Source organism: Neolamprologus multifasciatus, chromosome 14 (genome assembly GCF_963576455.1).
Source record: "Neolamprologus multifasciatus chromosome 14, fNeoMul1.2, whole genome shotgun sequence".
NCBI classification, from domain to species: domain Eukaryota; kingdom Metazoa; phylum Chordata; class Actinopteri; order Cichliformes; family Cichlidae; genus Neolamprologus; species Neolamprologus multifasciatus.
Window position 1 is genome coordinate 20,733,477 of NC_140452.1, and position 13,595 is coordinate 20,747,071.

Below are 13,595 nucleotides of genomic sequence, written 5' to 3' on the forward strand. Positions count from 1 at the left end.
CTCCATCAAATATTGCCAATATAACTTCAATCTGAACAAAAAGGCAAATAAGAAAGCAAATAACAGCTATAAAATAATGAGTGACTGACAGAGATGTTACTGAACCATCTTTAAAAGTTCTCAAATACAACTCAGAAACTTCATGATTTACGATATTAAGTGAAGGAGTAGCAAGACTGAGAAAAAAATGTTAGTAACCAAGAGGCTGAGGTAGGAGGGAGTTTACCATTTAAGCCACTTTAGAAGTATTTTCCAGCTTCTGATGGCTGTTTGGAAGCCTCAGACTCCACCACAGTCTGTTCCAAGTGATACGTTTGGATTTGGGGGTTTTTAACCTCTTTGAAACTGAGACTTTTTTTCCATTTTGGGAAAGATTTCTTTAATTAATAATTAATTTTATAATTTTTAATTTAACAATGCATAGTTTATTTATCTTTAACAATACAGTTTTATTCCACAACAAAAACAAGTATTAGTAAGACTCTTTTCCGCTGGGAAGTGACATGGTGGTCCTGCCATTTCCTTTGGATCTTCTCCTCTCTCCGGTCACGTTTGACCTCATCTAGCATCTGCTCCTCTTCCTGGAAAAAAGACAGAAAGAAAAACACCTCCCTCGCCCAGCCTTGATTATTAATATCATCTAACAATTTGTCGTGGAAGTTTCCATTTAATAAAGCCTGCAGAGAAACGGTGAGCGGTGGCTAACAACCTTTGATCAAAAAAGAACAGAAACCCAGGCTTGGTGAGAGAAGCCATCCTCGCGGGGCTGACGGTTGCCAGAGTCTCTCCCTGAAGCCAGCAGGACCCTGAGTTTAAATACCATCATATCATTTAAATAAATGAAAAAAAGAAAAACAATTCCAGACCAAATAATTATATTTTTCCTTAAAGGTCAAGGTGGTGGAGGGTTTATTCCAGGTGTTCGTGGAGGTGGTGGAGGATTTTTACCAGGATATGGATGTAAGCTTGCCACGTGGACATAATATTTTTAGATATTTCAAGGATTCAATTATATTTTTCAATCTTATTCACTTTGTCCTGATAATCTTACCTTTTGTCCTTACTTTGGTGCAGCTTTGGCAGCCAAACCTCCTAAATATGGTGAGACTTTGATATTTACAGTTTGGTACCTCATAATATTTGCCAAATGTATTCCACCTGTACAAGTCTATCAACATATTAATACATAAATCCAGTGATACAGTTTTAAAGGTTGTGCCTTTAATGCAATATTGGATTTATTTTTGGTCTGTTAAAGCTGTGCTGACACATTTTATAGGAGTGCCAGGAGCAGGCCTAGGAGGAGGGGTTGTCCCAGGAGGAGGAGGGGTTGTCCCAGGAGGAGGAGGGGTTGTCCCAGGGGGAGCAGGACAGGTAGTCCCTGGTGGTGGATTGGGTGGTAAGTCGCTAAAGGTTTGTTTGTTTGTTTGTTTGTTTTTAAAGAACTTCTTCTCTGTCGTTTGTGATAATTCAGCAGCAAACTTTGTTTGGTTTCTTACAGGTTTTGGAGGTGGTGCTGGAGTCAAACCACCAAAGTATGGTAAGGCTTTTGTTTTGATTACACTCTAATATGATGAAAATAACACCAATGCAATATGGAGAGAAATACTAAACTGTAATAGCAGCAGTATGTGGCTCACACTCCCCTGCTGCAAAAACTTCTAAATAAGGAGGCAGAAATAAGTATAAAACTGCATAAATCCTGCACGTTGAGAAATATTTCCTCGGCCATGAATGTATTCTCACTCATTAATCTAACTTCACTTTAGATTTTAATACTTGTGAACTAATGGTACCACCTGCACTAATGTAGGAGTTCCTGGAGGAGCCGGAACAGGGCTAGGACCTGGAGGAGTTCCTATTGGAGGATCAGGAGTTGCAGGTGGACCGTACTCCCCCGCCGCAAAAGCTGCTAAATACGGTAAGGCGAAACGACCACACAAGCATATAAGTGCTGCAAAATAATGGACACATTTCCTTGATGATTCTGAGAGAAAGAGTACAGTTTTCTGTCACTTCAAGCATTTTTCACTTAATCGTTTCTATGAATTTTTATATTGTCTTAGTTGCAAATTAATGATGCAGCTGGTTCTGGTTCTTTTAAATAGGAGCTGGAACTGGAGGTCTACCTGGAGGTACTGCATGAAAACACCAAATAGCCATTGAGTGTGATTATAGAATTCAAGTAACATCAAACAATGTCATGATATGAGTATTAATGACAATGTGTTTTTACACAGGATTTCCAGTTGGAGCAAAAGCACCAAAATACGGTAAGGAGAACCTCTACATTGTTTTATAATAAAGATGCAAAGATGCAGAAGTTGGTTAAAATATAAAATACCAAACCACAGCCAATTACAGTCAACTGGAGTAAAGCTTTATCCACCAATGACATCAGGTATCAGGGTCCATGTCATGATGGGAAACAAGTTAGGGTTCTGGCAAATTATAGATGGAATTTGGATGAATTTAAAATGTTGTATCATTGCAGTAGTTCCAGGAGTGACTCCATACACACCTGTCAGTTTTCCAAATGGCTCTGTTGTACCTGGTCAATTAGTTCCTGGAAAACCAGGTAAAGCTTAGAGTACAGCTTCTTGTTTGTTTGTTTGTTTGTTTGTTTGTTTTTCATAGTTGTAAATTTGAAATGATCTATTATTGCTTCCACAGCAAAGGATGTCAGTGGAACTCCTCAGCCAGGTACGGTGAAATGTCCCAGCTGATTACATACTGTATGAAAGGAGGATTTGTCTGCCACAGTTAGTATTTCTATAATACAGCAAATGTAAAAAGTTAACAGCAAACTGAAGGGACTTGTGGATTTTCATTTTTAAGCCTCAGAAGCTTATTGGGAGCTTCAGCACACTGCTTGCACGACTTTAGCAATAAAACACTCACACGGCTCACCTGCCACACCATTTTTTTTCTTGTTTTTAACAGTTCCTCTCTACTTAGTGGTAAACGTATTTGCCCCTTCACTCCTTTTCTGCCCACACAATTTCCCAGTTTTAATAATATTGCTACAAGCCGTTGACCACCTCCAGCTTTACAGCCTCCAAGCTGTGGCAGTGCTTTGGTCCACTTCACAGCTTCTGCCTTTTCTCGTGGCCGTGGAATTCACGCTGGATCAAACTGGTACTTGTCATCTTTTTGGCAGAGCCCACTGATATTGCCACAACTGGCAAGACCCCAGAGGTCCCACATCCCAGTAAGACTCGGTTTGCTTGAAGTCTTTGACCATAAATTAAAATATAGGGCATTTATTTGATGTTTGCAGTTGTAGTTGAGTTTTGATCTAATATATATATTTATCTATTCAGTATTTGAGAATGTAATATTTTTTTTAACTTAATTTCATCACTGCGTTCAAAAAAATCATTTTTAATTGGAGTCGTTGAGATGATTTGGACCCTTTTTGCTTCTGTCTTGATAATTACTATTTATTTAAATCAAATTATTACATCAAGAAATTATGCCTTATGAGAGTATTTATAATTTATACAACGCTAAATTAAATTTTCCAAGATCTAGAGAGTTCACTTTCTCAAATACTGTTTGGAAATACTATAGAAATGTCTCATGAGCATGCATTAGCTGTAGTAAGTAGCACTCCACTTCTTTTTGGGACTGTAAAGAATGGGAACCAATTACCTTTTTTACAGTATTATATATATACTCTGCTAAAGGGAAGCAGCATTATGTACTCTGTCCAATACGTGAGAGAGCTGTCTCACATATAGTGCCTGGACACTGTGCTTCACAAAGTCCTGAAAGAAAAGTTGTTTTAAAGCAGACCTATCATGCTTGCTTCAAGCTCCAGAGTTTTATTCTTGGACTATATAGAGTAGTTTTGAATCATAGCTCAAAATTATTCTTTGTTACCTTAGTTAAGCATTAGTGCACCTCAGTTTTAGCTATTCTTCCTTTGAGCCAACCTTCTTCTGATTGGCTGCCCCTCACTAAAAGAAGACTTCAGCAGCAGGTGGGTGGAGCTTCTATGCAGACAGCCAGAGCTGCGTGTCTGATATGATGTCCCTCTTTGACATCATACAGATCCAAGAGTAGGAAAACTGTCTGAAACTGAGTATTTAGAGCACAATGAAGGCTTTTGGTTTAGGCTTATTCAGTTTTATAGGGATTAAGACTTTATGTTTAATATAGCCAACAGTATTCACATCACCAAAATAAATAAGTGAACACATAAAAATAAAAAGAATGGCAGCATAATAGGTCCACTTTAACCTGTCTTGCCTCTTCTACTTCCTGTTAGTGTTGCATAATTTGGGGCTGTTTTTTTTTTCTCTTTCTCTGGCATTTACTCAACTTGTGCACTCCTTTACTTTTTACCTCGCAGCTTGCTGTGCTTGATGCATTGTTTTCATTATAGCATCATAACTGCAATTTGTGTACTATTCACTGCATTAGTCCTTTAGAGGGAACGGGTAGATTAATGGGTAGCGATCTTTTCTGTGTTAATTCCTCATATTCGCCACAGAGGTTTGTTTAGGAACATGACTACTTGCGCACATAGTTTGACAGACAGTTTTTTGTGATATTTACACAGTTTAAGTTTGTAAAATCACTGCACTTAAAGTCCTTTATTATTAAATAAACACTGAATAAACTGAAAAGCAGCTACTTTACACTTTTTGTTAGATTAGTTGTTTCGTAGTTGCATGAAATCCTAAAAGATTGTCTTTTATTTATTTCCTTGCATTCCCAAATCCAATTAATGGAAACCATTGATTTTGTTGATATTAGTTGGGCTCATCTGAAAGGACAAAAAAGTAAAAGGCACTTTTCTAACTTTTTTTCTTTCTTTTTTCTTTACTCTCATGGTGGATGGGTGAACACAGGTGGTAAGTTGGAAACAAACATGCAGGTTTTTGCTTCATTTGATTCTCATGTGTGTCTGTTTGTTTTAATAAATGTTATTTCTGACTCCTCTGACAGTTTCTGGTGGAATTGTTCAGCCTAGTGGTAAGTAGTTCACATTAATCCTGTAAATCCTTGTTAACAGGGAAAGTATGCTTACTGTGCTTATCTAAACATTATTATACTTTTTCTTTTTTTTTTCTTTTTTTACTTTACAGCTGGCACAGGTGTTGGTAAATATGTCAAAATCCTCTCATACTGAAATATACCAAAAATACTCAGAGGTTCATGATTTGGGCTTCATTCAAACATTAAACGTGACAAAACTTTTACTTGTGTGTTTCCCGTGTGACAGTTGGAACGGGAGTTGACGCTCCCGCTGGTGGTAAGAACAGTTTTTCTTTTTCCTTTCTATACGTATTCAACATGTGCCATTAAGCAACTTATTTCAATGGATCTTTTAACAAAAGCTTGTAGCATCTGTTAATCTGTAAAGTCTATGACAGGGGTGTCAAACATAAGGCCAGGGGGCCAGAATTGGCCGAATCCGGCCAACTGGACAGCTTTAGAGGAGGGCATCAATTTTGTTCTTTTAACTGTATTTTCAGTTGAAACATTGTGGTTTATACGTAAGGGACAGTTTGGACAATGAGCTACCAGAACTTTCTTTGTAATCTCCTTACAGTGTCACAATGTCAGATTTATTTCATTTACTACAACAGCATTTGTTTATATTATAACAATATTTATTTCTTATCTCTGGGATTAAATATGCACTTAAACTTCTTTACACTAACAGCATAAGCTTTATGTAGCCCTTAAAGTGAAATGAGTTTGGCATACCTGCCCTAATACATTTATTATTACTGAAATTGCATTACTTGTCATTTTGACATATTTTAATAAATGTAACTGTTGCCTGTGTTTCTAGTTGACACTTCACGCCAAGTTCAACCTGGTAAGTTTATGTTTTTTAATCAAAATTGAGCAAAATGTACTGATTAATTTGTAATTTAGAAATAAGAAAGAAAAAAAGGAAAATAAGAGTTAAGTTTCACCCTATCACGCCTCACTCACTGGCCACAAAAAGGTGTTTTAACATTCCTCAGAGATTTTCGTCCATATTTACGTGATGGCATCGCACATTTGCTACAGATTTGTTGACTGTACATGGATAATGGAAATCTCTCGTTACATCACATCCCAAAAATGGTCTATTCGATTGTGTACAGAGAACTCAAGAGAAAAATGACAGGAGGCCAAGCTGAAGATATTGACTTTGGAGACAAAGTTAGAGAAGCGAGGCTGAGATGGCTTCGACAGTGAATATGTTGGACAAAGAATGTATTTAAAAAAATGGAGCTGCCCAGATAGAGGGAAAGAGGAGAGCAAAAATGATGGATATAGTGAATGAAGACATGCAGAGGGTTGGTGTGACTGTGGAGGATGCTAGGAACAGGGTGAGATGGAGGCAGATGATCCACTGTGGCCTAAAGGGACTGCACAGATGTACCTAATGAAGTGGCCAGTGAGTGTAATTCTACCCATTCTTGTGACTGTAATAGTTAAAGGAACTAAACACGATATGCTAAATTAAATTAAATGTATTAAAAATGTCAGAATAGTTGAGGATTTTAAATTAACTGATCAAACTGTTGTTTTCTAACAGGTTTTAATAGGTTTTCCTTTTTTACCTTTCTTTTTTTCATCACGCATGTTGGGCAGTTTATTATTCTATCTGTTATTTTAACTGGAGTTCAACAACAAGTCAAATATTTTTTATTTTATTGATTCAGGAGCGCCGTGTTGTTTTGATCCCTCAGTCTCCTGGATGTTTTCTAACTTAAAGTTCATGAAAGTATGCTGGATCCATCTGGCCACATGGTGGAGACCAATACAAACATACCTGCTGTCGGGCTTTTTCTCTTTGACTGTAAAAGTAAAAGGCGCGGCTGTTTTCAGGTCCTGGTGTTGGAACAGTTGGAAAAGCACCCAAACCATTTATACCAGGTAAAGAGGAACTAGATATTTTAACTATCACTCATTTGTATGATAAAGCATGAGATATTGTCTCTGATTCTCTTCCATGTGATCTGCTTATGTTTTCCTCACTCCTTCGCCACAAAATACTAGATGAGTTCAACTGAATATTGTCTGAATTTAGTACATAATATTTTAGCCATCTGTAGCTCACACCAAGCCTAGATGTTTATATCTGGATTTATACAGTTTGTAAATGAATTTGTATTTAAAAGTTTCTAATTATTAGAGTTGTGCATTATACATATAATCAGTATGGCACAGTTAAAAGACTAAATTGTGACATATCACAGATTAATTTCAGCACTACTGTCATGTTTGCTGCTGCTGCTCATTACTTACACAAACACACAGACAGCATCTTACCCTGTCATTTTAGTCTCAATCCAAATATTGATTAATTTGTTTTTATAATCACATCCACTGTCAAGCTACACATGATGCATCCTTCTTAACGTGCACTCTCTGTGCAGACAGTTAACGATTCTTCAGCCTGGATCAATGAAACCAACAAAAAGCTGCATCAGGCCAATTGTGTACCTGCAACAGACTGAATAGTCATCAGTTTTGTGCATCTGCTCGTTTGCACTTTTTGGGCATTTTACCTATTGTGCACTTTTTTTGCAAGCTTTGATGTAATTTTTTGAATAGAATTGTAAAACTGAGAAATTTTGTTGGTAACAGGAGACTCTCCTGATAGATAATTAAAAATAAAAACAAAGAAACATTTTTTACTAAGATTAAAACGCATGATATGACAAAAAATTAAACGTTAAAATATTATAAACTAATAATAAGTATTTGTTACCTTTACATTTTTTTAAATTAATGTAAAGGATCATCAATAACACTGTGATACCCGAGTAGAATCTGTTATTATTTTTGTTAACTGTTGATTTTGTTTCTCACTTTTGTCTGATGCCTATCGAGTAAATCTCAGTTTTTCACAGTATTAACATGGCAGGGATTTGAAATTCTACGTTATAACATGAAGTCTTCTGTTTGACGTTTACTCGTTTGTGCACTCAGGGTAAATGTTATGCACAAACTGTTGATTTAACTTTAATAAATGTAAATTTTCTATGTAATTTTGTTACATAAGTACGTATACATTCAGTTTCTGAAGAGTACATTTTATTGAATGATTAATCACTTGAATAAATAAACCTTTGATTTTTGGGGTCTTCTATTTTTACTCCCTAGGTACTGGCTATCCTTATGGAGCACCTTATGGAGGCAAGTTTCCTGTTTAAGTTTATTGTGTTTTGGCTCTCATAGATTTTGTTTAAAGAGCAGTGAGGTATATTTCTACTCTTTTTTTGTGCTTTAGTACCTTTAGGCACTGGACCCGGAACTGGACCCGGAACTGGACCCAGAACTGGACCTGGAACTGGAACACTGCCTGGAGCAAAGCCTTTGAAACCTCCAGGTACTCGAATCCATTTCTACTTTGACCTTCAAGCAACCAAACTGTTTTAGTAACTAAAACTACTTTTTAAATATACTATAAGACTAAAGCTGGTGCAAAAAACTTGCCTATAATCTTTTCTTTATCGCTGAGAGACACTCTATTGTCTTATAATTATGGTGTAATGATTTTTATACAAAACACAAAGTGGAAAGACACTGGATGAACAAAACCATTGTATGGTACGACATACAGAACAAAATAACAAACATTTAAAAATGTAAATTCTGAATGAATGCATGTACAATATGTTTTATTTTAACACAAAGTGTAGTCATAGTCAAAGTGTGTTTCATTGTTTGGTACTATATAACAAATTCAAATTAAACAATATTTAGAGTACTGAAATATATGAAAGTTTCGACTGTCAGAATTGAAGAACTAATAATGGAATAATTAGATAAATACAGAGCGTGATAACTGCTGTCATGTTCGTGTTTTTGCAGAAGCTTGTGCACATGCAGTCTCAGCATTGTTGTGTTTTGTGTTTGTAGCTGTGGGTGGTGTTGGAGAGAGACCAGGAATCCCACTGGCTGCAGGAGGTTATCAAGGTCAGTGAGCCCTAAGAAAATTTACTTGCAGGAAGCTAAATTATTATAACGTATTAGTAATTTTTAATCAGGAAATAAGAGTGCATCCTGCTTTTTAGCAGGACTTGTTGAAATCAGGGAACATCGTATTATCATTAGACCCTTTTTGTAATTCCTTCACTGAGCGTAACGCCTCAAACTGTAGGAGATGAGTTATCTATTAGATGTCACCATGATTCAGGGGGATACACTCTGCTTGGACAAGGTATATATAAAAGGAGGCGAGCCTGTCAGCATTGATGCCTAATGTTTCCCTGACTTTAAAAAACAACAACAGAATCATCCAGTCCAGTGCACAAAGTGACAGTTGGTGAAGAGATCTCATCTCATGGCACTTCCTGTGCAGGAAATTGGCCAAAATGCTGATAAGTTGCTGTGCAGGGTGCAGCGTATCAGGAATGAGAAACCACTTTAAGGAAGCAAAACAACTGGGTGAATTATTCAAAGAGTTTCTCATTCTTTATGTGGCTCTCAGTCCTAAGCAGGATGGCTATAGTAATAGATTAAAGGGTCATTGCATGTAAGCCAGTTTTCTCTGTGTGACAGGTGGAGTTGCGTATCCTGGAGCTGCAGCTAAAGCGCCAAAACCAGGTAATGTAACAGGCCCAGTACTGCTGCCGCACATCAAAGCACAATGTAAACATGGGAAATGTGCTGTGAATGTGTTTTCCTATAGCTTGTGGCCACTGTGTACTTTATGTTGAAAACACAGTTTCCCAGAAACAGTGTTTGGAAAACGTCCACCTCACTTCCTCTTCAAATTAAGCCTCAAAAATTCAGTACTGGATCTTTTAAAGTAGTTTTTGTTTTGTTAGCTAGTTGCTATCAAACCAAAATCACTAAATTTACTCAGATTACTTGTATCAAAAAGACACTTTGTAGACATTTACAGTACCATATTCTCTCTCTTTAGCAGAGTTTGTTTACCAGTGAGAAATGTGGCCTGAAATAAAGTGATTCAGCCATTTTTTTTAAAAAAAATCCAGCTTCTGCAAAGGCAAGTTCCACCAAGGCAGTAATCCCTGCAGTATTTCTGTTCCGTTAGGAGTCTGTAAATGGAGCAAGTCAACAACACATCATTTTGCCCTGGAGACCATATTACTGTGCAGAACATCACTGTGGGATTGTTTGAAGATAACACAACCCCCCTGGGGAGTCCTGCCCTGAAATAGCAAAATTCTGCCAGGGGAAATTTGGATGAGGACGTTAATGTGACGTTAGCTGAGCCACTGGCCACATGCCAGTTTAGGGCCTGAAGCAATAATGCTGGAGTAATACACACAGAAAAAAACTAAAATCCATAGAAATATGAAACTTAGAAAGTTGGATTTGCTGTATATCAGAAGAAAATAAACATTTGAATTGTTTCTTTATTGTCTTTTAATTTGAGCAGGCTACGGCAATATTGGAGGTGGTGGCGGATACCAACAAGGTGAGGACCACAGTGACATTTTTTACCACTCAGTCCCTCTCCTTTTTATTCTTAAGCAGTTTAAGATGATGCATATTTCTGTTCAGAAGTCCACAGCCATATTTACACTTGCACAGCTTTTAGACCTGCCTCTTCTCCTCTTCCTCTGCCCACCCATGATGGATCATTGCAATCACACAGCAGCAGCCGACAGTGCCGCCTGCTCTCACTTCCCCACAGATACTGCCCGGCTACAGCTAGTCATAAAAACGGTCTGCCCTAATCCATCTCCCAGTGAACACAGACACATCCGTCTGTGTGAAATGTTACTGCAGATGGTTTAATACCTTTCATTTTTGCAGCACAGTTTTTCCATCAGGGAGGTTTGCCAAACTGAGAGATCCGTAATTATGAAAATCAGGTCAAGTTGTCATATTCAGAGTAATGCTGGGTTGTTTAATCATAACTTACTTGTAAAACATTTAGTGTAAATCAATTTACTGCCAACACAAATAGATTCTATACATGAATCCAATTCATATCGTGTGATATATTTTCTATCTGTAGGCCTGTGAGGTCTCCATTAAAAATGTTTTTTCAAATTTACAGGTGTAGTACCTGGTTACAGAGGAGGATACCCCCAGCAGTACTACCAAGGTAAAACAACTACTTCCTTTATGCACATTTTGATTAAAGTATATTGATGAATTCACAGCACACATTATGTTACATACTACCTGCTACCTGTTGTTGGTGATAAACACTTCTGTGTAGTGACCTTTTAAGGGCGCAGGTTGTGCCATAAATCAGTGCTGACAAATGAGAAAATAGAGCCATTTATCTTTAGAAGGCGGGATCAAAGGCAGAGAGCAGTGGTAGGATGTTTTAAGAGTGTGTGGCTGTATCGGAGGTGGACTTTCACGCAAGAATAAGAACTCCAAAAAAAAAGAGGCTCTAATACTACTTTTCAGTAAAGCAGACTGAAGTATACTCATGAGCTACTTTATTAGATGTACCTTGCTAGTACCAAGTAGGACCAATTTTACCTTCAGAACGGCCTTAATTGCTTGTTGCATAGATTCATCATTCATTCATCAGCTGTATTGTCGCAGCAGACAATCTTTCCAGCTTTCTGTTGTTCAAGAAAAAAGAAAAAAAAGATGCAAATCTCAGTGGTAACAAGAGGTTATTTGAGTAACTGTTGCTTTCCGGTCAAATCATGTGGTGATTCTCCTCTGACATGAGCAAGGCATTTTCAGCCAGACAACAGCAACCTGCTGGATATTTTCTCTTTTTCAGCCCATTCTCAGTAAACCCTAGACATGGTTGTTGGGGACAATCCCAGTAGCTCAGCAGTTTCTGAAATACTCTGACCAGCCAGTCTCACAACAAAGTCACTTAAATCAAATCGTCTTCTTTCATCATTCTGATAAGCAGTTTGAAATTCAGCATGACATCTTGACCCTTGGCTGATTAGATATTTGCATCAACAAGCAGTTGAACAGGTGTACCTAATGAAAAACTGTAATTCACAGTACATTCATAGCACTGATAAGTGCATTGCTAAAATAAACCTGCCTCCACCGAGCGGAGGATTTGGCGCACGGATGATTGTTTAACTGTTTGTCCTTGTTTCTGGATCAGGAGCTGGATTAATGTTGAGACGCTATTACCCAGGTAACAGGAAGACAGGAAACTGCCTCCACTTTAGAGCTTAAAGAAAAGGAGAGGGGAGCAACAGAAGGTTTCACTTTCTTGCAACAATATTCACATGCCGTAAATGATTCGGAAACCACATTTGGAAAAATATTACCTGATTACCTCATCGGTATTTATTCTTCCCTCTCCTTTCCTTTATGTCGGCCACTTTCACGTAAACACAGCTCCAGCTTCTGCACAGTTTCCATGTTATGCTTATCATGATCTCTTACTCGTTAAGCTACGGTAGAGATATCTACTCTATCCTCTTATCCAACTTAAAAAAAACATATTAAACTTTAAATATCTGGAATGTTTTAGTTTAATTTGAATTTGATTAATTATTCATAAATATTTTTGACTATCCTAAACACTGAAGGGTTTTTTTTAAACCAAAAGGATTTGTGAACTTTTCCATTTTAAGTTTAAAATAATTAAACATGTTAACGCACATTTATCTGACATTTCTTCAGTTTAAGCAGACAAACCATATCCACCTCTATCCACAAGATTAAATGTTGGTATTATAAATAAAAAACACAGACAGGAGAAGACTATTGTCTGCATAAAATCTGGTCACTTGTCTGCACTGAAAATGTGTCTGGAACAAACAGCTCAGCTCTACATTTAAGTGCCTCCTGTGCGATCCTCTATAATGTCAACAGTTTAATTCTAACCACATCCTGGCTGAGAGAAATGAATCCACCTGTGTGACAGACCCAAAGTGGTTTCATCCTAACATTGCTCTGCTGACACCTACTCTTGTATTTGTCTTTCCTGTTGTGTAGGATATGTACCGGCCCCGCTGACTCCTCAACAAGGTACCAAAACTCCATTTCCTCTCATTACATTACTTCACACATGCAAAAAGAAAACATAATTTTTTTGAACATTATAAAGGCATTGTTTCAGTGAGCGACTGTTCCCTGAAGTTCTGCTCATTTTCCAGTTTATCTCTCATTAAATCTACTTTTTGGCAGAGCACGCCAACATGCCAGATTATCGAGATGAGTTTGGAAAATGGGTGTGTGCTGGTCAGTGCAGATGGTGCAGCTCAGCCCGTATGATGAACACACCATAATCTGTATCTTCCTGAACTAAATTACTCCTGCGAGTGGGATAATTTCATAGAAAGCACATGCTATTTTAGAGGCTATAATATCACTCGTTGGATCACTCAAAGTACCTGACATACAGCTTTCAAGTCTCTGAATGAAATCTGAATTAGGTTTATTGACAAAACTTTAGCCAAACCAGGATTTTTTTTTTATAAAAATGCCCTGAATAAGCATGTGTTAGTGTAACATGTTACTTATAACGTGACCAGAGGATCATTAAGCAGTCCAACTGTTGACGGGAAGAAAATGTTCTTGTGCCTTGAGGTGTAGGTCCTAATGGTCTGCAACCCCCTGCCAGAGGCAAGTGACTTAAAAAGCCCCTGTGGGAGAAGTGCAGATTCCAGCCAGTTGCCTTCTTAGTAGAGCAGACAACATGGTGCAGTCAGCCTTTG

General features: G+C 37.5%; 1 protein-coding gene across 1 annotated transcript in view; it reads left to right on the forward strand.

Moving 5' to 3' along the window:
* The window catches only part of elna (elastin a), a 56,080-nt gene that overhangs the window by 37,396 nt on the left and 5,089 nt on the right, over positions 1-13,595 (forward strand). Inside the window, exons 26-46 of the mRNA XM_085131697.1 lie at positions 892-960; positions 1,075-1,101; positions 1,280-1,399; positions 1,502-1,540; positions 1,814-1,921; positions 2,109-2,135; positions 2,241-2,273; positions 2,495-2,578; positions 2,674-2,705; positions 4,956-4,983; positions 5,097-5,111; positions 5,234-5,263; positions 5,810-5,836; positions 6,841-6,888; positions 8,122-8,154; positions 8,249-8,347; positions 8,881-8,937; positions 9,523-9,567; positions 10,370-10,408; positions 10,997-11,044; positions 12,874-12,906. Coding sequence (XP_084987823.1) covers positions 892-960; positions 1,075-1,101; positions 1,280-1,399; positions 1,502-1,540; positions 1,814-1,921; positions 2,109-2,135; positions 2,241-2,273; positions 2,495-2,578; positions 2,674-2,705; positions 4,956-4,983; positions 5,097-5,111; positions 5,234-5,263; positions 5,810-5,836; positions 6,841-6,888; positions 8,122-8,154; positions 8,249-8,347; positions 8,881-8,937; positions 9,523-9,567; positions 10,370-10,408; positions 10,997-11,044; positions 12,874-12,906 — 1,041 coding nt within the window. The remainder of the gene's footprint in view (positions 1-891; positions 961-1,074; positions 1,102-1,279; positions 1,400-1,501; positions 1,541-1,813; positions 1,922-2,108; positions 2,136-2,240; positions 2,274-2,494; positions 2,579-2,673; positions 2,706-4,955; positions 4,984-5,096; positions 5,112-5,233; positions 5,264-5,809; positions 5,837-6,840; positions 6,889-8,121; positions 8,155-8,248; positions 8,348-8,880; positions 8,938-9,522; positions 9,568-10,369; positions 10,409-10,996; positions 11,045-12,873; positions 12,907-13,595) is intronic.